Raw genomic sequence first — 26303 nt, forward strand, 5'->3', positions numbered from 1 at the left:
GGCCGCCGGGGGGGAGACCAGAGCCGCCGCCGGGGCTCGCCGCCCTCCCCCAGGGGCTCCGGCCGCCCCCCCCCGGCAAAAAAGCCAGAGCTGGCCCTGTGCACAGATCAGTTATCTTAAAATATATGTGAGTCCTTCTTAATTCTCATAGAACTAAACTTACAGGCTTGGTAACTGAAAATGTAACATAAATCTTGAATCTCACAGATATTAAAGAGAATGAATTTAAAACAACCACCAAACTGCAAAACTATTTCTCTCCTGTATGGTAGTTTTGTATAACATTTCAGCTCATAAGGCTTTTTTAGGCTAACAATACCATGGTGGGTTAAAAATGTTTTGAGCTATATTCTTTTTCTTCTTTAGTTGGGCTATAATTCATATGGATAAATGACCTATAATAACATGGAGAGGGCGTCCTCTGAACCTTTAAAATATGTGCATAGGAGTTGAGTGGAATTAATAGTCTAAAAGAAAGATAACTTCTTCTAATCTCATTCATCAGGTAGATATCTCATTGATGTGGTTTTAAAAAATTTAGTTTTATATTAACACAGAAGGGAGAGATCATGTCAGTTTAAAACAATGTGAATTTGTATGGAGTTATTAAACATTTAAAACTAATATTGATTTAATCTGCAGAACAGATTTTTTTAATGTTGTTTAAATGGGTGATGTATTACAAGAGAATGTTCCAAATAAAATTGCTCTTTTTCACACATTAACACAGTTAAAAGGCCACTACATGGACTCTTGAAGTATATACAGTACTGCCACACACAAAATGTATGTTACCATCAGGAGTGGCGCCAGGGTTTTTGCCGCCCTAGGCGGCAGCGCTCCTCCACAGTAATCGGTGGCAGCTCCTCCTCTGAAGCTGCGTTCTGGTGGTGGGGGTCCTTCCGCTCCGGGTCTTTGGGGCACTTCGGCGGGGGGTCCCGGAGCGAGTGAAGGACCCGCTGTTGAATTTCCGCCAAAGACCCAGAGCGGAAGAAACCCCTCGCTGCCGAAATTCCGCAGAGGGCGGCAAAATGCCGCCCCCCACATCGTGCCGCCCTAGGCGACCGCCGGCCCTGGTTACCATATTGTGTTTCTGTTCCTTATGCTGCTTCAAGTGGATATTCCATTGAAATCAGTAAAGCACTAGACTAGACAACTGCCGTTTTACAGAAAAAGATGTGCACGGATGCCAAGTGTACCAGGAAAAGTTGTCACCTGAATCAACAAAACCAAAGCAATTCATATTTAAGACCCGGACTCTTTTTCAGATCATCTTACAGATGCCAACTTATTGCAGGAAAATATGGGGAGTGATCTCTAGGAATACAGTTAAATTGAGTTTTTCAAAGCTGCCTAAGGGATCTGGATGCCCTATTTCCATTTGAAGTCAAAACTCATTAGGCATACAGATCTCTTAGGCACCTTAGGAAATCTCGGCCATAGTGTGTTTACTGACTTCTTAATATTTAGTGTACCTGAACACTAAATAGTCTGTTTTCCCATTGTTACAGAGGAGATTTACCCGTGCAAATTTCAGGAACACAAATGGTAATAAAGTAGAACCCAGAATTACACCAGAATTACAAACTCATAGTAGGCAATCAGGCAGCAGCAGAGCCAAAAAAAAAAAAAAAAAAAAAAAAAAGGAAATCAGGAAAAAAAAAAAAAAAAAAAAAAAAAAAGGCAAATACAGTACAGTTCTGTGTTAAATGTTAACTACTAAAAACTAACGAGAAAGTTAAATAACAATTTGACAAGATAAGGAAACTGCTTCTGCTTGTTTCATTTAAATTAAGGTGGTTAGAAGCAGCATTTTTCTTCTGCATAGTAAAGTTGCAAAGCTGTATTAAGTCAATGTTCAGCAGTAAACTTTTGGAGTTACGAACAACCTCCATTCCCAAGGTGTTCGTAACTCAAGTTCTACTGTATGACAGATTGTCCATTCCTAACACCCTGCACTGAGATGCAGAGCTTGCCTTCTGACTCACCTTGGTAGTCAGTTCAGGAGTGTCCTTTTAGTTCCAACCGAAAAGTATGAAAAAATGTGAATATCTGTTTGATGCTGTGGGAAACAGAAGTAAGCTTAGAGAGGCTTGCAGAGAAAAATATCTACAGCCAGCCTCAAAAGGAAGCTTAGGCAGAGGTTTATGACTGTTCTTTAATCTATCAACAAAGGAATTCCCAGGAAGATGGAAAATTTAGTCTGTGTCTATTGTGTATTATATCATGTTAATACTACCAGTTTACAGGCACTTGGTTCTGTCTCTGTTTAGTGTACAAATGAATGAATCAGCCACTGTGATGGTGCAAAAAAAATTGACATTCTCACTGAAAAAAATATTACCAGGCATGCACAATACATCTGTTTCTAAATGGAAGAGTCCAGTCTCTTGCAATATTTTCCTCAAAATTACCCAACGGCACTTGTCCACACAATATACTGAAATCCTGGAAATAAATCAAAACCATTTTTCTGTTATAGGACTGTAAAAATGTCTGAAACCACAACATTCTATTTTTTTTTTCAATTTTATAAATCAAATTTATACTATACATATGGGAAATAAAACCCACCATAAATCATACTGTTTTATGTTAATAGCATCATCACTATACTGTAGGTACCACATTACAACATTCAGAGAGCAGATATATATATCAAGATTTGCAAATGCTCGTATAATATGTTACAATAGAGTGGAATATGCTTCTAATTTTCCCTTCTATTAGGACAAACAATACGTTCATCATTGTGATGAGCTACGCATGAATTGTTCCATCAGCCATGTCAGCCAGGACTGGATTGCAAGGGATACGGCTTGGAGAGTGAGCCACAGCGCTGAGATGGCACTTGCTAACCTTTGTCAGGAAAGTTACTCTTGGCTATTCCCAGGTGTTGGGACTGGCTTGCAGGTGGAACGGCACTGCCCATAAAGATGGTGCATGGCGGAAGCAGACCTCTCATAATAATAATCTGCACCATATTTAATTGCTGTACCATACTGAGTATCGGAAAATAATGTTTTGCAATTGTGATTTGCACTGTAGGCAGGCATTGTTTCACTTGTTTATGATTTAGGAAGCGTATCTAAATCTGATGAGACAAGTCACCATTATACTCAAATCTTTCTGTAAGGGAAGAGTATGCATTACCATTAATGTAACGCCGACAGACCCCAGTCGTCAGCGGGCAGGATCGAACCTGCATGAGCCTCTGCCGCATGAACTAAAAGCCAGCTGGCTGTTAGCTAAGGTTGTAGAGCAAACTCACTAATTTCTCTCTCTGTGGTCTCGGTGCCACTAGATGGGACAGAGCACCGCACCCAGGAGGTGTGTGGGTTACATTAACACATCCCATGCTGAATTCCTCTAATTTCCTGTAGCCCACAGCCATCACAAAATTAGCATGTGTCAATAGCATCATCAGGGATGGTCTAGACAGTATTTGGTCCTGCCATGCGGGCAGGGGACTGGACTCGATGACCTCTCGAGGTCCCTTCCAGTCCTAGAATCTATGAATCTATGAATGCTGCCATCTTGCCTGTCCAATTTCCAGAATAAAGAAGCTCTGGGCACAATACCATTTGCATTGACATATTTTAAATACAAAATTGGAAACAAATGTACAAAATTAGGGGGACTAGATGGGGGTTGGACTAGATGACCTCCTGAGGTCCCTTCCAACCCTGATATTCTATGATTGATTCTATGGCTGCATTGATAAAGGGGATCTGCAGGATTATTTTATTCCAGGCTCAGACCAAAAGATCAAGGGTCATAATCATAAAACAGCTCTTTGGTGCTCATAGTGAAATGGGCTATTAGTGTTAGTCTACTTCTAAGTAGACCAATATCCACATCTCACACCAGGGCCGGCTCCAGGGTTTTTGCCGCCCCAAGCAACAAAAAGATAAAGGAAAAAAAGCCGCGATCGCGATCTGCTCTACCGCCGCCACTTCAGTCTTCGGCGGCAATTCGGCGGCTGGTCCTTCGCTCCAAGAGGGAGCGAGGGACCCGCCGCGGAAGACCCAGACCTGCCGCCCATCTCGGTTGGCCGCCCCAAGCACCTGCTTGCTGGGCTGGTGCTTGGAGCCGGCCCTGTCTCACACACAAACCCACATACACACACCCTGCATGATAATTTTCATCCTTGTTGACATACTCAGCAGAGACGCTAAAGATTGCATAATATTTCAGAGCACTTTGGTTCTAGACACACTAAAAAACAATACGTAGACAAGTATGTGGGTAGATAGAAATGTAGATCCTGCTTTCTGTGCTAGTGAGGAAGCAGAAAGAAAAATAATCTTATAAATAATGTGATGACCATCTTTTCTGCTTGATTGCTCTTAGGTTATTTTGGTCATGGATCTGAGTTTCTAAATTATTATGTGTACTGTAGCAAGGTCTTTCCAAACAATCTCCATTTTGAATATATTACAGTATTTTATGGTAATAGTTTTAATCAGATGGACTGTGGAAATATTTACGCAGATTCTAACTTCTGATGCATGATGTGCATCACTCCTTGTCTTGAGCACATTCATTGTGTACAAGTACAGGGGTGAGTGTTTGTTTGAGATATCTTTCATTACATCATTTTGGGACTGGGAACTCAAACAGTACAAAGTATCATTTTAAGGAGAGTAGAATTTGGTTTTGTTACAGGTTGGCATTGGTCCTTTAAGAGGGAGCAGGGCCAATGTCAACTGTGACTCACCAATTGGGCTAAAAGAGGGCACCTGAGGCCTATAAAGAGAGAGATATGTTGAGCCTTAGAGCACAGAGTCATTCTGGAAAAGGGGAAGCTATCTGGGTCAGTGAGGGAAAGGGCAGGTGCAAACTGCCTGGGAATTCACACTGGAGGAAGTCTCTGGGCCATGCTGCAGAGAGCAGAAAGCTTTCCACTGACCTTCCCTGGAAACGGGGGATTATCAGGAAGCTGGAGGAACTAGCCTGCTGACCTTCCTGAGTCAGTGAGTCCTGGCCAAAGAAGACAGGAGAGAGCTGAAGGCTGAGAGCAGCAGAATGAGATGAATGCTGGTTCTGAGCCAGAGTCCTGAGGTCAGAGGGCCAGTAAGGCATGATGAGGGATGCTGGGGCATGGGGAAAGACGCCGGAGCTGTTCTGTTGCATGTATTGTTTAGACTATGTTGGGGAATTTTGGACTGTGGTTATGGGATTTTATGATGTGTGTGCAAGACCCTTGAAAAGCCTTTAAGGACTATTTCTGGGAACTCTGAAGGGGAAACTGAGGCAGACACATCTGACACAGTGCTGCCTACCTCATGAGAGCACTCCAGCCAGGGCCATGCTATGACATGTATCTTGTTAGTAATAAATCACAGTTGCTGTATATTGCTAAAGAACTGTTTATGCTTCATACAAAATACAGATATATTCTACTTAGAAACAATCAGTTCTGATGGTTTTCTACTTTTATACCTCAGAATACTTTATCTTGTGCTTTAAATATTCTGGTACTTCTTTCCATTTAAAAAAACAACTCTTTACATATATTTTCCATGTCACTTCTTCCATAATTTGAATGAGAGACATTTGCTTTGCAGAGGAGATTATGTGAAGATGTCTTTTCTGCAAGTGGTGATGGTCTGGGCCAAAGTTCTTATGCTGTCTTGGAACTCAATTCCATATTAGAATCTGCTACTGTAGAAAGTCTGTGCAAAGTCCCATAAAAACCTGCAGGAAGGGACTTGAGAATAAAATGCCTGTCTGCATGGAGAGATAACTCACAGCATCCAAGGACATGTGTCTCATTTCATGGCCTTGTATAAAAATTATGGCAGCCTGTGAAGTTAATACAGTCACAGATTTTTGGTCCCCAGGAACTACTGCAGCTGAGGGTGATTGCCTGGTAGCACAGCTGCATTGCTATGAGGGAGCGGGAGAAGGAAAATGTTGAGGTTGCTATTGTACAAAGTCTTTGAAAAAATGGCCCTGGCATCCCATGAATCCCCTGTGATCTGTCAGGTATGGAAGCAGCTTTTCTTTTGTGGTGGGGGCAAACTAGGGCAGATCAGCATTATTGGAGTACAGGTTTTCTTGGTGAAAACTGGCCTTCCCCCACCCTTCCTTTTTTTGGAGAGAAACTGATTTTTTATTTTTTTAAATGTGACATCATTCTTGAAATTCTTATCAAAATCACGGTTGGAGCAAATTCTTAGCAAAGGGGTGTTTGTAAGTTTTTTGTTAGTGAGTTTTCAAGAAGCAAAAAATTGTTGGTGGCTATTTTATTAACAGTTTTGATGACTGTGATGACAAAATAATTTTTGATTAAAACGTTTTTGAAAAAAAAAATAGGTCAGTTCCTAAACCCTGTAAAACTGAAACAACTTTGACAGTTGTATTTTTTAAAAACTGGTTCTTCAACCAGTTTTAGGGCAACCCCTACTCCCAGGGAGACCGTGGATAGAGAATCTCAATTTGAAAATCCTTGCAGATATTTCCTTAAAGTCCCCATTAAAGATTTTTCACACATGAAGGGGAAAAAAATCTGTCTCTATAGTTTTGCTCTCAAAACTATAGAATTCTGTCAGTCTTTGCTCTCAAAACTATAGAATTCTGTCAGTCTTTTATTAAGAACCTTATTGTTTGTATCTATATCAAATAGGAATTTCTGATAATGGGCTCTATATCTTAGTGATTATCATTATTATATCCATTAGACAAGGGCAATGTGGTGTTAATGGGGGAATTATTCCAAATTTAACTTCTGATTTAGGGGGCAAGAAATCTCAGTTTTTCAGCAATCACTTCATGTATTTCTAAGTCTTCTGATGTGCACATCTGGCCTATTAGAATCATAGAATATCAGGGTTGGAAGGGACCTCAGGAGGTCATCTAGTCCAATCCCCTGCTCAAAGCAGGACCAATTCCCAACTAAATCATCCCAGCCAGGGCTTTGTCAAGCCGGGCCTTAAAAACCTCCAAGGAAGGAGACTCCACCACCTCCCTAGGTAAAGCATTCCAGTGCTTCACCACCCTCCTAGTGAAATAGTGTTTCCTAATATCCAACCTAGACCTCCCCCACTGCAACTTGAGACCATTGCTCCTTGTTCTGTCATCTGCCACCACTGAGAACAGCCGAGCTCCATCCTCTTTGGAACCCCCCTTCAGGTAGTTGAAGGCTGCTATCAAATCCCCCCTCATTCTTCTCTTCTGGAGACTAAACAATTCCAGTTCCCTCAGCCTCTCCTCATAAGTCATGCGCTCCAGACCCCTAATCATTTTTGTTGCCCTCCCCTGGACTCTTTCCAATTTTTCCACATCCTTCTTGTAGTGTGGGGCCCAAAACTGGACACAGTACTCCAGATGAGGCCTCACCAATGTCGAATAAAGGGGAACGATCACGTCCCTCGATCTGCTGGCAATGCCCCTACTTATACAGCCCAAAATGCCGTTAGACTTCTTGGCAACAAGAGCACACTGTTGACTCATATCCAGCTTCTCGTCCACTGTGACCCCTAGGTCCTTTTCTGCAGAACTGCTACCTAGCCATTCGGTCCCTAGTCTGTAGCTGTGCATGGGATTCTTCCGTCCTAAGTGCAGGACTCTGCACTTGTCCTTGTTGAACCTCATCAGGTTTCTTTTGGCCCAATCCTCTAATTTGTCTAGGTCCCTCTGTATCCGATCCCTACCCTCTAGTGTATCTACCACGCCTCCTAGTTTAGTGTCATCGGCAAACTTGCTGAGAGTGCAGTCCACACCATCCTCCAGATCATTAATAAAGATATTAAACAAAACCGGCCCCAGGACCGACCCTTGGGGCACTCCGCTTGAAACTGGCTGCCAACTAGACATGGAGCCATTGATCACTACCCGTTGAGCCCGACGATCTAGCCAGCTTTCTATCCACCTTACAGTCCATTCATCCAGCCCATACTTCTTTAACTTGGCAGCAAGAATACTGTGGGAGACCGTATCAAAAGCTTTGCTAAAGTCAAGGAATAACACATCCACTGCTTTCCCCTCATCCACAGAGCCAGTTATCTCATCATAGAAGGCAATTAGGTTAGTCAGGCACGACTTCCCCTTGGTGAATCCATGCTGACTGTTCCTGATCACTTTCCTCTCCTCTAAGTGTTTCATAATTGATTATCTGGTATGACGAATTATCTCTTTTAGCAAGCAATGGTGAAAGAAGTGCTGCTAGAGCAAAGACGTCTCCATTGCACTGCTTCAGCCATACTCTCCCCACGGTCATCCGTTTTAAAATGAAATTCCTGTGTTGCGCATGTGTTCATTTCTCTTTATAGTCACCTGGTACAGCTTTGTGTTTTGATGTTGTCACTCTGCTGTGTTGGGATGGAAAGCCTAACGTTATGACTGCTGCCTGTGCAGCCCATCATCTTGTAAACTATTTTATCATCTTTAGCACTTCCAGCCTTAAGCAATACTGGCCAACTTGTAATCTCTTGCAGTTAGGCTCTGGGCCATTCTGCAAGTCAGGGACTATAAACTGTCTCCTGTCTTTGAGAAAAAGCCCAAGAATATGTCTTCCTCAAATTTTTCCTGATCTTTTCAGCATTTCAAAGAAGGAAAACCAGTTAAGATTTGCATCTTGGCCTTAATGAAACATTGTGTCCTCTTTGCCTGTCTTGGTTCCTAGTTTGTTATTAAATGTTTGGGTCTAGTGCTGCCCTCACATTCAGCCTGTAAAACCTATTATCTCCATTATGGCTGCACAAGGTATACAGGAGTGAATTAAGTATTTAGGAACAGAGAACTGGGATGGAACTCCTGGGCTATCAAATCCAATCCCCTGCTATCACAAGCACCTAGTCATAATCTCATTCATAAATTTATCAATCTCCATTTTAAAACTAGTTAGGTTTTGTTTTTCCCCCTGCTCCCTCACTGCTGTTAGACAGCTGTTCCAGCACCTTACCCCATCTCTGATGTTAGAAACCTCCTTCTCATTTCCATCCTAAATGTATTCATAGCTAGTTTATACCCATTTGTTCTTGTGCCAAGTGTAACTGAATTCCAGTTTACATCCAAATGCAGCTTGAAAGAAATCCCGGATAACAAAACACAATCTAGTAAATAAGAAATGTAGCCTCATTCACCACTTTCTAACATAAAAAGGGGAAAGTTAATAATGTGCATAAATATATGTTAAACTATATAATTTTGTATAAATAAATGTGTGTTGATATAGTGTACCCTCCTGCTTAGCGAGAAATAGTACCAATTTTAGGTTGCAAATAAACATGTTTTAATGGTTATACCAACCAATGAGAGTAAACCTTTCTGTGGGAAAATAATTAAATAGTACACTTATTAGTAAAAAGTAAGTCATTTTAAATCAAGGTTTTCTGCTTGTTAATGTAAACTCTGATTAAAATTAGTGGTTTTAATCAATCCACATTGCATAGGAGGACCAATACTGGTTACACAGACCAAGGAATGCAGATTTAATGACACCAGTATCCGATTTCTTTGCGCCTACTGGCTGTCTCAATGCTTCAGTTCAGCAGGTTTTCTAAATTTGATTACGTAATAGGTAACATTATACACTGCACCCAAGGTGCAATGGTAGCACCCAAAAGTGTACCAGGTGCGTAACAGACACAAGTAAAGGCATCCTCCCTGCCCTAATGAGTTTATCATTGAAATTCAGTCATGAAACCAGCAAGGCGTGGTCTGTACCAGAATGTTGTACCTGCAAAGCTTTCCTTATGGGGAAATGAAAGGCAAGTCAAGCATTATGGTAACAAGATCATGTGCTTGTGCTGATAGTTAACCTTTTGTTTACTTTTTATTATTTACTTCTTATCGTCATCACAGAGAAATAGCCATGTGCTGTTTTTAGCACACGTGCAGCCAGTGGTTTATTTCGGTATTGCTTTGAAACTGTTGTGGCCACTGCCAGAGGCCAGTAAAGGAAAGGAGGAGGAAGGTAGGTCTGCTGCTAACTAGGAGGGGAAGAAAGAAGATTGAGGAGATTAGTTGTCTATAGACCCCATTAGCTTCAAGGACAGTGATGGGGGGAGGGGAGGACTGGCTCCCTCCTGAGCAGGCTGGTGGAGGAGAAAGTGGGGGTAGAGTTGGCCACTTTCAAACAACTCAGTTGGGGAAGCAGGGAGAAGCCCAAAGAGGCTGCTGACACAAGGAAAGGTCAACTGATTCCCCAGCTTCCTTCCACAGACAGAGAGGAGGGTGAGGGGCCAGATGCCCCCAGAGAGGAAAGGAGGCGGCAGCCCCCACACCTCACATGGTCACTGCCTGGGGAGGGTATAGATCAGACGGTCGCTGCGTGTAGGGAGATAGAGACAGGTAGGACAAGTGGCCATTGGCTCAGGGAGGTGGCGGCAAATAGGTGGTCGGCACACCCGTTCTGGGGGCTAGTCCTGCTGAGTTGAAGAAGCGTGCTTGTTGCCTTACCTCTTCTGCCGCCTGTATCCCAGTGAGGCCCCATAGTGACATTCTGATGACTTTCTTCTACCTGAAGTACGAGGAGGATTAGGTCTTTTGTGTCTGCCTATTTCTGAGGGTGTTCTAAAGCTTAATTTGGGAAAAGTGTCTTGAAATCCTCAGATGAAAGCCACTATATTATTCTGCCTGTTGTTGTTATTCATGTAATGTACTTGTGCCAGATTCTAATACCCTTATGTACATGAAAATCATTAGCCAATGAAAGTCCACTGACTTCAATAGAGCTATGCAGAATTAGAGTAGCTGAAGATGTGGCCCCTAGAGTAGTACCTTACTTGGCAGTATCACTATTGATTTCCACGGAACAACTTGCTGAATAGAGTATTACAAATTATAAAGCGAATAAGGGTATCAGAAACTGGCTCACCATTAAAGGCAGTAGTGTAAATGAAAATTGCCATAGAATTTCTATTGAAGCTTTAGATACTGAAACCATTCTCAGTAGCAGTTGCATGATGATGCAGACACTTTGTTCCTTTCTACAGCTCACACATGCTATCTTGTTACCAGCCTTAATATTCTGTAAATTTAAAAAAAAAATAAGTAAATTAACTCACGTTAGTAGGATGCAGAAAGTGACTCTGCAATGTGTGAGGTATAATGTTGGTTTTTCTCATTAACTGATAAGGAAAAAAACCTTCTAGTACTTTCTGGGTTTCTGAATTTGGAGTACTGTCGGAAATACTATTCTTGTGGCATTGTTTCTGTTATCTAACCAGCTTGTCACAAACAATAATGGTCCAAATTAATCCCTGGTGTAAATCAATGAAATTAGTGGATTTACATCAGGGAGAAATTTGGCTCAATCTTTTTAATTAAACTGCCAAAAAGTGTTTGTGTTATTTTGTTCTCCACGAGACTTATCAAAGACACCTAATATCTGCTGAGTTGTTTAACACAGTGCCATGATTTGCAATTTGATTTTAATAGGCTGTAAGGAAATTTATGAAGTAAATAGTAAGTGTATTCATTTCTGTAATTCAGTCAAGTATATTGTCACAAAAGTTTCAAAGGCTTGCTTCATTTAATTATAGAGTAAAAAGCATCTTTAGTTATTATTGAGGGAACAATTTGATAATTGTGTCCTTTTAAAAAATAATAATAATAAACTGCCTTTTATTGCAACAGAGTGCTGGCTGTTGAAATGTGCCATAGCCTTATTTGTATGGGATGGGTTTCTTCCAGTTATTTATTCTATTACTGTTTCTAACATCTGTGGGAAATGTGGATCTTGAAGTAGTGACTGTGTTAATAAAATGACTTTGTATGTTTCTGTACTGTCCAAGTTTGTCATTGCATTAAAGGGTATAGCAGATGAAATTGGAGACTTGTAATGTACTACTGATTGGATTAACTTGTCCATTTTGTGCAGCCTGCTTGAAGACTTATTTTAGATAAATTAAGAAGATTAAACCTGGAGAGTAACCTTTGACAATTATTCCTCCTGACTGGATCTCTGAAGTCTTTAACATAAGCCCAGCGTTCTTGTAAAGAAGTTGAACTCTGTACAGCAGGAACTCTGACTGTTGTACAGATTACATTCAGATATAATATATCTAGTCTCTTTCAGTAGAGGTTTTTCAAATATTTTGATCTGCATGTGCAATCAATAACATATGCTGCAACCTCTAATGTCCTGTAGGTGGCATTAGCCATTGAAGTGTATTATACCGTGGAGTGAAGTTGTAACATGTTATCACTCAAGGTTGTTAATGCATCACCAATATGATATGGTATTTCCTTTTCACTTTTATAAAGTTGTGAGTGACATTGTGTGTATAGTAAATGTTCCTTAACTAATGGAGTTTTAAATTATAAGATAGTATTATTAAAAGGAGAGGTTTAAATACCCTTTTCCTGTTATGTTTTCCTGTTCCAAAGTCCACTGAAGTCAATGTAAGTCTTTCTATTGATATCAATGGACTTTGGATGAGGCTCTTTGGGCCAAATTTTTAAAGGTATTTAGATGCAGATAGGCAACTAGTGAGATTTTCAAAATTGTCCGGGTCCTTACTCCAATGGATTTCTGCCAGTGTTTTAACAATTGTTCATTGTTTTGTTCATCCACTGATTACCCTAGGAGTTAGGCAGCTAATCACTTCTGAAAATCCCAATAGGTGCCATCTTCATCTTTAGATGCCTAAATACCTTTAAAAATGTGGCCCTTTGAGCACAGAAAATCGAATGTCACAAGCTATTCTAAGGAGTACAAGTGAGGTCTAAGCTGAGGTGTCACTAACTGGTGGTTTGGGGTTATATCACTGAGTCTCAGTTGTATAATCACGTACTCTTCAGGCTTAAATGAAATGTTAATTCGGTTCACTATAAAATTCGTTAAGCCTGTTACTTTGTTTATAGATTCCTAGATTCCAAGGGCAGAAGGGACCACTGTCATCATCTAGTCTAACCTCCTATATAACACAGGCCACAGAACTTCCCCAAAATAATTCCTAGAGCAGATCTTTTTTATTAAAAAGTATCCAGTCTTGATTTAAAAATTGTCAGTGATTGAGAATCCACCACAACCCGTGGTAAATTGTTCCAATAGCTAATTACTCTCACCTTTAAAAATGTATGCCTTATTTCTATTCAGAATTTATCTAGCTTCAACTTCCAGCCAAACTTTCTCTACTAAACTGAAGAGACCATTATTAAATATTTGTTCCCCATGTAGATAGATATAGACTGTAATCAAGTCACCCCTTCTCTTCAGTAAGGTAAATAGATTGAGCTCTTTGAGTCTATCACTATAAGGCATTTTCTAATCCTTTAATTCATCCTTGTGGCTCTTCTCTAACCCTCTCCAATTCATAAACATCCTTCTTGAATTGTGGGCACCAGAACTGGACACAGTTTTCCAGCAGTGGTCGCACCAGTGACAAATATAAAGGTAAAATAACCACCATACTCCTACTTGAGATTCTTCGGGGTGCCTCCCCGGATTGCTCTTTTGGTCACAGTGTCACACTGGGAGCTCATGTTCAGCTGATTATCCACCACAACCCATTTTTCAGAGTCACTGCTTCCCAGAATAGAGTCCCCCATCTTCTAAGTGTAGCCTACAGTCTTTGTTCCCGGATGTATACATTTACATTTAGCCATATTAAAATGCATCTTTTTTGCTTGGTAAGCTTGTGTCCAGCTTACCAAGCTATCCATAAGAACAGCCATACTGGGTCAGACCAAAGGTCCATCTAGCCCAGTATCCTGTCTTCCGACAGTGGCCAATGCCAGGTGCTTCAGACGGAATGAACAGAACAGGTAATTATCAAGTGATCCATCGCTTGTCACTCATTCCAAGCTTTTGGCAAATAGAGGCTACGGACACCATCTCTGCTCCTCCTGGCTCATAGCTAGGCTAACATCCTGGCTAATATCCAGATCACTCTGTATCAGTGACCTGTCCTCTTAAGTATTTACCACTCCTGCAATGTTTGTGTCATCTGCAAACTTTATCAATGAGGATTTTGTTTTCTTCCATGTCATTGATAATAATGTTCAATAGCATGTGGTCAGAAACTGATTCTCAGGGGATCCTACTGTAGGGATATTAAAGAAGGTACTAACAGTGATTCCCCCAAGTGACAGTGACCCCCTCATAATTTGTCCCCCACACTTTAAAATCCAGTTTCACCAAGTACAAAAATCTCTTGGGTCTTCTGTTAAAACTTGTAAGCTATTGTCTGTAGAAACCATTGATTAGATCTATCCTGTGAAAGATACTTTACTACTATGTAAAACTTACAAACAAGTTAACTGACTTTGTTCTTGAAGTAATTGATACAATGTAAACAAACACTGTAAGCTGTTAAGTGACTTTCACTTCATTCAAGGGCTCCTAGGACAGACCCCCCCACCCTCTGTGATTAAAGGGCCGGGAGCCTCAAATGAATTAGCACACACTCTGAAAGTGGTGGAGACAGTAAATTAAAATATGGTTAAGGTATGGAATGTATGCTGATGAATGCTTGATATACATGGATGGTTAGGGAGGTGCCAGCCTAGAAAGAAAGTATCCATCGGCCGAAGAATGTGTCAAGTGGATAACCAGAAACCCCCGGAGGGTAAACTGGAATCCACCCCATCACCTGGAAGGATGAGAAACACAAACTTTGGACAATGTGGAGCCACCAGGAATGTGCCACTTTGGATAGGAATGTGTGCCATCTGCTGATTGAGTCAGCAACAGCAGGATGAAACAGCTCCCATAAACTAACATAGGAATTAATTCCTATAAAAATGGACTCTAAAGACTGATGACTTTGAGTCTCTCTGCCAGCCTCCAGGAGCATCAGATGCATCTGACACAGACTCTGCTCCATCCTCATGACCAAGCTACCTGGCCAGTAACTTGGCATGAGCAACTTCTAGGCTGGTAACTATAACACCTATACAGAACTTGAATGAATGATTGTGTGAATGAATCTCTCTCCCTCTCTCTCTATATATATATGTATGTGTGTGTGTATATAAGTAATAAGTAGTCAAACAACGTTGTTTACTTTTATCTTTTGCTTTATCATTATATTTACAATAAATGTGGCATCTTTGCCTTATCCCTCTTAATAAGATCCTGCTGGTTTTTATTTTATTGGTATAACACTACTGGAAACACACCCACTCGATGATGATTTCCTGTTTAACATTACATTTTGCGTCATTTTGTACACCAGGCAGTTTACATATCCAAGCAAAGACCTCCTAGTACCCTTTCAGCATGCCAACCAGGCTACTACTCTTCAGAGCTCCCCGCAGTATGGTGAATGATTCTGAGTTTGGGGCTGGTGGGGTATGTTAGATTGATTGATGTATTTTATCTCCCTTTCATTTTAGGCTTTCATTTTTCCACTAAAATTATCATTAAACGTCTCTCTGAAGCTGGTCAAACTAGATTCATTGTTTTCTTCAGTTCTTTCATCAGTGCCACTCTGTGGCTCATCCAGTAGCAGGTGTTCAGCAGTGATATAAACTGTATTTGGCCCAGAAAAGTGAAAATCAACCTATTTGTGGTCTGTCAGCCTATTGAGCAGTATTGACAAAATCATTTCTAGGCTCAGGTTCTTTTGCATGACACTTCACAATGCTACCCGGACAACCCTTTATTGTGGATATCAAGGCTGAGGAAAACTTTCTGTCAAATAATATATTATGATACTTAGTGAAGCTGCTCTTTTCAGCTTTGCAAATTGTTTTGCTCAGTGAATGTAGGCTAAATGTTTAATTGTAGCTAGTTTCCAGCATCATCCCCTCCCTCCAGCCCCCTACAAAATTACATCAAATGAACTCTCCTGTGTTGAATAGATTTGATTCAAACCAATCATTTTGTAAAGCTGAGACTTTCGGAAAAACAAAACAAAAAAACCTAGTGGGTGTCCAGTGAATATTAGGCATTTTTTTCATTAAGTAAGGAGTTTTAAAAGAAATTGGGCTATTTCTTACAAATCTAGTTGTGCCACTGAGTTCTGAGCTTCTTGGAAGTGGAGTTTCTGCTCTTTTGTTACACTGCGGATGGTCTTGTATTTCAACTAAACTGTAAACTCTTTGACTTTGTTGCCATTGTAAAGTACCATACTATGGCACTGCTGGATGCTATAAAATAATAGTTATTATTATGGCAATTGTTAGCAATGGTTAAAAATCATGATAAAGATGCAGTTTTACAGCAAAGTACACCTCTACCCCGATATAACACGACCCGATATAACACGAATTCGAATATAACGCGGTAAAGCAATGCTCTGAGGGGGCGGGCCTGCGCACTCCGGCAGATCAAAGCAAGTTCAATATAACGCAGTTTCACCTATAACGTGGTAAGATTTTTTTGGCTGCCGAGGACAGCGTTATATTGGGGTAGAGGTGTATAACCCCTGTAACCATGCCTTAATTTTGTATGTCTTTGGCTGTCTTAAAATTCAACATAGATTATGCCACTGAGAAGTTCTAATCTCCTGATAATGGTCAATTGCCAACCGTTCCAAAGCTACTGATCGTAGATTTTGTGAGTTTCCTTGTCAAAGGGTGGCTGGCCATTGCGAATGAAGCAGATCCAGCGCCTGTATGCCAGAGCAGGTGCTTCCATTTGGCCAATTAAGAGGGCGGAGTTGCACCTAAGGATTAGAAAAGGTCAGGGAGCAAGCCACTGAGGGGGAGTCCTGGAGAGAGTCAGTCAGGAAAAGTCAGAAGACAAGAGATCGTCTCTGGGGAAAGCTGCCGTGAGCAGCATGCTCATGATAGGCCTTCCCTAGGAAGAGGGAGGAATTGTTTGGGAGACTGTATGTTTGAGACCTGGGCAAAAGCTGAAGGTAGGACAGCAGCAAAAGGGGTTTGCTGGCCGATGTGCCCAAGTCACGGCCAGGGCTGAAAGCAACAGAAGCAGCAGTAGCAGAGGGAGTTGCCTCCTGACTCTGAGCTGGGGCCCAGGGCTGAAGAGCCTTGAAGGCAGGGAGCAGCGAAGGTGCTTAACTGCTGGAATCTCCGGAGCTGAAGAGCCGGATCCAGAGGAGTTGTGAGAGGCCCAGGGGAAGTGAGGAATGTTCCTTTGGCAAAGATGATCCCAGCATAGAGGCAATGAGGGTTCCTGCTGGGAAGAGCTGGGTTGCACTCAAGTTGGAAGGGGTAGGGTGGTTATCCTGTTACAAGGACAGGAGAGGGCCACACTAGAGAGCTGGGATGTGGTGAGAGATGTTTAGGCATGGTGAGAGATGCCATAACTCTATGCAGCACTGTTTGGACTATCATGGGGGAAATCTGGATGATTGTTATGGGACTTTTATTATGATTTGTATGCCTGGGACTTTTGTAATAAATTAACCTCACTTGGGAAAACTCTGAAAAGGGTAACTGAGGTAGGTGTGCCTGTCATTTCTCAGCCTGCAGCAGGAGTGTGCTCCAGACAGCATCACCCTATCACACTCCTGTGCCATGTTTTAATTATGATCCACTACTTTGTGGAGATTGTAATACTACAGAATTTAGAAAGATTCTTTTAAACAGATGTAATATAAAATTAGCAGACTTAATTTAAAAAAAATCTGGACATAAATATTTAGAACTTGCTTTCACATTCATCAGTGGATCAAAATGTGGAGCCCTTCCCCATACTCCTTGAGATGCATAGAGTGAAATCCTGACCCCTACTGAAGTCAATGGGAGCTTTGTCATTGACTTCGCTGAGGCCAGGATTCCATCCCTGATTTCTATTGCAAGCTCAGTCAGTTAATCACAATGTGATAATGGATAAGTTATTTACCCTCTCTGTGACTCAGTTTGCCCATCTGTAAAATGTACCTAATTTTTAAGGTTTTGTAAGGTGGAATTAATGTTTCTAATGTTTAAACTCATAAATGAAAGTTACTTTATAAATGTTAAATATGAAATTATCTTGTTTAGAATTGATCAGGTTTGAGGTTAAAAAATAAATATTTCCTCTGAACATAATTTTGTAGCCAGGCTAGCTATAGGGATAAAAGCCAGCACCCAGAAATTTAACAAGCAGATACTTCAGCATGGAAGTGCAAATTCTACATGTAAATGTTGAGTGCTTTACAAATTATACTATGATTTGAAATCACTTCTGTAGGATTTTGGAATTCCAATAGGATATTTTTCTTAAAAGACAACAATTATTATTCTCCACAAAGAGTTTTATTTTTCTGATGACTGATAGGAATTACATGCAAAGAGAATGAAAGATATTTTGTTGTATTGTATGGTAATCTATCATGAATTCCTTGCCTCACATTAATGAAATTGTGAACTGCTATATCTGTACAAGATGAATGTGTATTGGAAAAAATGTACTATTACTGTTTTTTTTTCCCTACCCCCAGAGATTTGATACAGTTGCCTAGGAAAGAAGAAGATACAGACATTGCAATGAAACTTCTGGTTCAATGGACGTCTTGTGGCCTTGAAGATGTTCAGCTAGTAAATTACTCTGTCTTGCTTGACCTGCCAGGCTCTTCTTCAAATACAGTAACTTTGAAAAATAGTGGTGAATGCTTTTATCCTAGTGGACAGAAGTGTTACAGGGAGACCAAAAAGCTTCACAGCCAAGACCTTCTGTACTCATACGCCGCTTACTCTGCCAAAGGAACTCTCGAGGTAATACAATCATTTGTCTTTGTCACTTACAGTGAAATAGAATTAGAAAACAGCTTCCATCTGTCTTTAACTGGCAAGTCATGGGAATAATGGTGAAAACCTCAGACTAGAGATGAGCAAACAGATTCAGGTAAATAAGATGTGGCCCACTCCTCCACTCAGACCTTGAAATGATCTGTTATGTTGTATTTTTACAATTAAATGTCAGCTGTCTCTCAACTGGTGGGTCTACACTTCCTGGTTTTAACTGGATATAAGAATCTGAGAGAGCTTTGTCTAGAACTTTGTCTTCTCCCCATGCTTGTGTGAAGGAACTGCTGAGCAAGCCCTGCCAACTAACACTTGAGAGAGGCACACAGAGAAGGGAAGATGAGTTTCTTTGCAATGAGGTCTGGTTTAAGGACAGGATTAGGTGCCAGAAACTCATGAATTATAATCCTGGGTCCGACACATTCTCCATCTCTGGCCTTGGGCAACATTTAACATCCCTGCCTCAGTTTCCACATGGGGGTTATAATTCTTACTTACCTAGCCAACAGGGATGTTGTGAGGCTGTATAAATGTTTGTAAAGTGCTCTGAAGAAGGCAAACAATATAAATTCCACTGTTGATATTATTAGTGTCATCTTTCTCCTCTCCACTACAGGATGCATCACACACAATGAAGCAGACCCTTTTTTTTCTTATTTTATTTCCCCATGCTTCAAAAATAAATTTAGTTTCTTGTCATGACTAAAATATTAATAGACCAAAGAAGTGTGGCTAGGAAGTTGAGTTTTGGGGGATTCCACCCCCAACCCCCCACTGCCGCCCCCAACCTTTATACTTTCTGAACATTGCCCATCACTATGAGCTTTATAGTATATTAGGGTATGTCTACACAACAAAGAAAAACCCAGCCTCTGCCAGCTGATTTGGCCTCGGGCTGTGGGGCTATTTCATTGCTGTGTAGGCTTCCAGGCTTGGGCTGGAGACTGAACTCTGGGACCCTCCCACGTCGCAGGGTCAAGCCCCTTGAGCCCAAGTCAGCTGGCACGGGCCAGCCACAGGTGTCTAGTTGCTGTGGAGACATACCCGTAGTGACTTGGATACCAGCAGTACGATACAATTTTTGTACATTTTGCTTGTATTGTCTTTGTGACCGTACTGAATTTTCAAAGTCCACATGACTTCTGTTTCCTCTGGGTATTCCTATCTTTTGTTCAACAGCTGATTGATTAGACATCCCAAGCACAGTATATGCAGGTATTGATAGGATGTAATGCTCTGTGGGAGTCTTGTCAACTGGAAAAATTCAATATACAGTATCCCTTTGTTTTAATAAACCCATAACATTAATTGTAATGAGATAAACATACAGTTGTGGTCTCTGAGATTAATCCCACAAATGTAAAGCTGTCCTTAACCAATAAGGGGCCTGATAAATTGCAGGCTAAAAGAGAGCTAGCCTCTCTGGGGACCAAAAACGAAGACTCTTGCAAAATCAAAGACGTTTTTACCAATGTCAGCTCACCACACAGCAATTGAAGTTACATTTCAGAATAGTTCTTTATTTACTAGGCCTTCTGCATAATGAAGCAGGACCATATACACACAGACTACATAGACATTAGCGATGATTGAACCCTGGATCTTGCAGCAGGAAAAGCAAAAGACGCACCTTATCACTTGAGCCAAAGGAATAATTACCTTAGCTATATCAGGGTTTTAAGAACAGCAGCTAGAGATATGATCATTGGATTATATGGATGTTGTTTTAGAAAAGGCTAGACCCCAATGGATTATATGCATGTGCTCTTAGAAAAGGCTTTCCTCAGTGTCTATAAGTCCACAAAGTGCAAGTCCCATCGGTGGTAATGAACCATGACCATATATATATTTATCTAGACTACATTGTTATCAGCAGTGATCTAACCTTGGACTTGGAGTGCCTAAAGCACAAATCACTAACATTTGAGCTAAATGTGCAAGTATCTTAAACTGTGAGTACTAGGTTGTCATCGTTACTAAAATAAGCCAGTAGAGGGAGACATGATCACATGAAGTAAGCCAGCAAATTACATTTACTTTGGATGTCAAATAGCCTGGCAATGATTGAAACATCACAGGGTTTTTTTTTTCTTTTCTTTTAAAAGCTACTTTGTAACAAACTTGACATAATATGGATTATTTTAATTTTCAAAACCTAATGCAAATTCTTAGCAGGGGCTAGCTTGACATAGAATTTACGGTCCATAAATAAACATGAGTTTCTGATACCAATGATATTTGTTTGAACTTCTAGCAGATAGAGCAATTAAAGAATTCTTAAATTGTAGTAGCCAGGCTACCAAAACAGCTCCAGTCTTACTTTTGTTTTGACAAAGTTATTTGTAGACTAGCAATGCTCCTTTTCTTTGAAGACCTGTCATGTCCATTCATCATATGGCCATTTTATATGAGCTGTCCAATTTGTACTTTCCCTAACAGCCTAAATAGCATTTGTGATATCTGAAATCTACTTCGAAAGCCAACTTAATGCAATGTGATTGATGGCATGCCTTGCTACTTCTCTGTAATTCACTGTGCACTGGAAAGGTGACACTGTTTACCCCATCATAACGAGAAGCAGGTCACAGTAGGGTTCTGAAGAGAGCTGCTGTGTCAGCTGTAAAATACATATCACAATGGTTATGTAAATAAATTAGCATAAACCAGGTCATCTTGAAGAAATAGACACTTTTGTAATATATTTTTATTAAAAGTTGAGTATCAACCACAATTTAATAGCCAGGTTAAACACTTTGCCTACTTTGTGAAAATAGGGGGGGAAATGTGGCTCACTACAGATTATATTAAAAGAGGAAATTATGTTGCATCTAAATTATGCATTTGGAGTTAAATTTACCCCTTTTCTGAGACATCCAGCACATAGCTAATACACCACCTAAGCCAAGTAGAGCTTAAATATGAATCAAGTGGTGCATAGATGCTTTAGTGGTTCTCTGAGCACAAGTGAATTTCACCCCAATTCTGATCCTGCAAAGTGCTGAAAACCTTGCAGCACCAGGTTCTTAATTCCCATGCTCGTTAAGGAGCCTTGACTAGAAACACAGGTTGGAGATAAATTATTTTAATGTAAGTAAAGACAATTTGGTTTATTGTTAATTGCCCAAAAACTTTCTTAATGCTGAATTAAGGTTGCGCAGTAGTACTCATGCCTTTCCAGAATGTGAAAGTAGGACATAGAGAATGAAGGTAATGAAAACTTAAAGTGAAGGTACACACCACCCCAGCAATGCAACCTTAACGCTGCCCTGTTGAATTAGGAATGATTCAGTCAAGGGGGTTGATGGTGGGATGCCATAAGTACACATGCAGAAGTTCTAAGAGAATATGCCATTATTTGTGTGGTGTTCCAGAGTTCTGAATGAACTCCAGCTGTGTTCACTGTATTAGGTGTAGCTGTGTTGAATGCTTGAGGGATTAATTGGAGCAGGTCAGCAGAGCTTATAACTATGATATGAGGAGAGGATCAAGTATACCTCATTTCGAAGCTGAATTTTGTAGGTTGCATCAGTAGAGGTGCACAAAGATGTCTTCTTGCCACGGGAATTGTCTGCAAACTGTTGGGATGTGTGTCAGTGATCTCCAGAGCTTAATGAGGCAATGTGTCAGAAGGAATGGCCAGAGTGAAGGGGTGATAACATGTAAAAGCCTGGGGTGGTTGTATGGAGTACCATTGATGTTTGGATGAAGGCCAGGTGTATGTAGCTTTTGTTTGCTATGCCTAACCTAAACCTAAATTTTGATGTAGCAAAGAGAAGGTGTTTAAACTTAATCCTACAGTACTCATGTACTCTGTAGCATCTGTAAAGGCAGAGGGCTAGTATGTATTGGGGCACAAACTTCAGTGTGGGTTAGCTGTCCCAGTACAAGCCCACCGGAAGTCCCTGGCTACTTCCTCTGGTTGCTAGTCCACACTGAAGCTTGTGCCTCCACATCTTCATAACTGTTGTCTGCCAGCTGTGCTAGCCAGACTAAAACGAGCATGGATATGCCTACCTGCAATCACACTGTTTGGGTGCAGCTCAGGTTCTGTAACCACAGCAAATCCCCTTGAGCCGTCTAGTTAGTGTGCGAGAACACTGGCTGCAAACCGTCTGGCTTGAACTGAGCCCTAGTCTTGCTGCATATGCACACTTCATTCTTTTATGCATTTTAGCATCTACTAACACGGAGTTACAAATTTCCCCCCAGTAACTTTTTCACTATTGCTTCTCCAGACAGACAGTGAGTGCCATGCACTAATTGAGATAAATCCCAAGTGACTGAGATTGGTTTGGGGAGCATTAGAGCTATAGTTTGAGTCCCAGGTGTACCCCCAAAAAATCAGCTGTTTTTTTGTAAACTGCTAACCTTCTGTTTCAGGGGGAATATATCTTGAGATCTCCTTGTTCAAATGATCCCATATTTGAACTATTAACTCTATCCTATACCCCCAAGAAGCACAGCAAATTTTAAGACTGTCTGAGAAAGCATGTGGATTTTAAAGGATAGCTGACCTTTAAACAGAACGCGATGCTCAACCCTAACTTTAGCAGAGCTGCCACTCTGCTATAATTATACGCAGAAGGCTGTGTTATACAATTAAAATCATGATCAGGAAGTACAAAAGTTATCCTCACAATGACAGCCTTCACAAAGGCATGTTGCACATTTTGTTGTCTTTTATTGTATCTGTTTAAGGCATAACTATTCATATTTCAAACTACACATTTCGCTAGTAAAAGAAAAGAGAACATTGTGTGCTGCAGCCAGAGCAAAGTTGCTGGTAGAAGTTTAACTATTGAGGGGTAGATTTTTCAAAGGCACAAATGGCAATTAGTAGAAAATATCATCCTTTATCTCCTGCTTTTTTGTATTTTTAACTGTGCTATTGGAATGCTGCACTAACTTTCCCGCCCCCTATCACTTATTAGGTATTCTTAAAGAATAAAAAAAGACAAAAAATCTTCAACTATTCAGCTACAGTGTTTGCAATGTCCTTTAAAAAGAGCTATTGGGTTGGTGGACTTACAAATTCTGACTATGGATCTTGTAAGCTTGTTGGACCAAGCAATGAACACTTACATAACTGTGCACTTAATCAGGCATGCGCTAATATCTCTGTGCTGCTTAGGAATGGATGAGAAAGAGCAGCGCTGATCCACTGGTGGGGACTGCTAAGCATGGTGCGTTCATATTCCAGTGCTGTGAAGTAAATGGAAGGGTGAAGGCACTGCAGGTTGATGGAATGATGAGGACACTGCATCAAGTTCAAGGCCTGGTCTACACTTAAAAGTTAGGTTGACATAGCAACAGCGCTCAGGGGTGTGAATTCACAGCAAGGTCAATGGAAGAATGCGTCCATCCAGCTATCATCATTCACTGAAGTGGAGTTTCTACGGCGATGGAAAAGCTCCTTCCATCGCTGCAGGAAACATCTAAGCTATCGCGCCGCAAGGCCATAGCTACAGCACTGTATCCTTCCAGCCTTGAACTCCGATAGTTCTTGTCAGTGCAGGCATAGCGCTTATACCAAACTATGGGAAAGCCTCTCTGCACCATGGCTGAACGTGCCCTGCTTGCTCAGTGGTAACAAATTGGCTTCTTTCAGCAGCTTGTAGCTGTTTGAACCAAATGTGAGCACAGGGGTAACACATCTGTTTTAACTAGAGCTAGGCAAATAACTCATCTTTTTTTCAGTTTGGTAGTTCCACATATATTTTTTCTGTTAGGATCAAATAAAATATGAATGATTTTGGATTTTTTTGGTGACACAAAAAAGTCCATTTCAGGTCTGTTCCAGAGTGTGAATTTAAACCTGTCTTTCTGACATCCCAGGTGAGTGCCCTAACTACTGGGCTAAAATTTATAAGTTAGGGTGAGCAGCATCAGCATCCCCTCCTCCTCCTTTGCCTGTGTGGTGAATGGCTGAAACTACTCATATCAAATTTGTGAATAGATTTGGGGTGACTAAAATTGCATTTTTAACTGAATAAACTATGAAAAAAAAATTGTCCGACTCTAGTTTAAAAGTACACGTGTAGGCTTAAGGAAATGTTCAAGTGAGCATTCTAGTATGCAATTTTCTCATGTTATATTTGTGTTAAATAGCAGTTTTTCTCAAGCCATGCAAAGATGCTAGTCCTTACGAGTATTTTCAGGCCATATTTCACATTTCAAACCTCAGTTTATTCTTCCCCTCTGGTGCGACTTGTTGGTTTGTTTTAAAATGAAGTAAAGTGGGTGGTTTTTTGTTGTTGTTTGTTTTCTCCAGTCTCCGTATTCAGAAATGATTTGAAGGAAATTTGGTCAAACTTTAACAAAAAAATGTCACCTCCAGATAGAGAGCCAATATGGAAAATGTCAGATCAAAAGGTGAAAGTTGTGACTGTGGCTTATAATAGAAACCATTTTGGAACTGTTGCTAAAGCTAGTGTTATCAGAACTGTATAGAGTAAGAAATGCTGTATTTATACAACCCTGAATTCCTGTTACTCTAAGCAACTGCACAACTTGCAAACTAAAAATTAAATAACCTTTAGAATAAACAGCTATTTAATAGTCCCTTCAACACTGTGGTATTTATGGATGATTATAAAATACAATAAAGAATAAGCCATCACTTGCTTCTGTTCCTCAGAAAATAAGGACAGTAAGTGCTAAAAATTTAGGAACACTGTCAATATAAAGTCACTGTAGTTGGAGACAGATAACATATTATCTTGCCTGGACATCCTTGCTTATCTGATATTTAATCCCCTACCACAGGGAACAGTAAGGCTCTCATACTGTTTTATTGGCCATAATAATCTGATCCTTGCTCTACCAGCAATATGTCAGACTGCCATGAGATCTTGAAATAAACACACTATAAAAATAAACATTTTGGATCACTGCACTGAATATTAAGTTTAAGTGCTTGGTGGGCAGGAAAAAAGAAGTAAATGTAAAGAACAGTGGAATGTGCTGTGAATTAGAGCTGGACACTCAAAAAGATAAGCAGTGGGATGTTTTATTCTTTGATGCAGCATGGTATATCTTGTCAGAGGGAGCCTTTAACAGTATGTCCTATCTTGCATGTTATTTAGACGTATTGTCATAGACTCTAAAAAAGAAATAGCTGTCCTGTACTATTGCAGTGGCATCAAATCCATGGATACTTTTCTACAAGATAGCTCTACTCTATTTAGGAGAGCAAAAAAACCACTTTTTTATGATTTGAAATAATGGCAACATTGATAAAATCTGTAATTTCCAACCTACTAGGACAAGATGACAGTCAACAACATAAGTCTTCTTAGATCACCACTTGAGGACACTGCCAATCAGTTTTTATTAAGGGGAACATACACAAGAACATGTTTTAAGCTAAACAGATCAAGCAGAGAACTATTTTTATAGCTTCTTTAATAAAAGATCTGATTAAAATATTTGATTCTTTCAAAGTATCAAGTGACAAATAGTTCAGAATAGTTCTGCTGAGGATGGATTTCACAGAACTTTCTAAAAGCTTGACTACGTGTTTTTCTATAAGAAGGTGGGTGGTGGCCTGTGTACAGACTACATTCAGGAGTGGTATAACTATAGAAAGCCATAGGCTCAAAGCCATTATAGTAGCTAAGATGACCAAACTGGAATATTTGAAACAAACAGCTAACACAGCCTCTCCTAGTGAAGCCTCTTTTTGGCAAATGTCTCTTGAAAATCTTTCAGAG

The 26303-nt window shown here is 40.5% G+C and overlaps 1 protein-coding gene across 1 annotated transcript in view; it reads left to right on the forward strand.

Annotated features, from left to right (window-relative positions):
* The window catches only part of NAALADL2 (N-acetylated alpha-linked acidic dipeptidase like 2), a 547525-nt gene that overhangs the window by 93923 nt on the left and 427299 nt on the right, over nucleotides 1-26303 (forward strand). The window contains exon 2 of the mRNA XM_026650206.1: nucleotides 18288-18561. Within this exon, the coding sequence (XP_026505991.1) occupies nucleotides 18288-18561 (274 nt within the window). The remainder of the gene's footprint in view (nucleotides 1-18287; nucleotides 18562-26303) is intronic.

Source organism: Terrapene carolina, unplaced genomic scaffold (assembly GCF_002925995.2).
Source record: "Terrapene carolina triunguis isolate 2854851 unplaced genomic scaffold, T_m_triunguis-2.0 Scaffold88, whole genome shotgun sequence".
In the NCBI taxonomy this organism is placed as follows: Eukaryota; Metazoa; Chordata; order Testudines; family Emydidae; genus Terrapene; species Terrapene triunguis.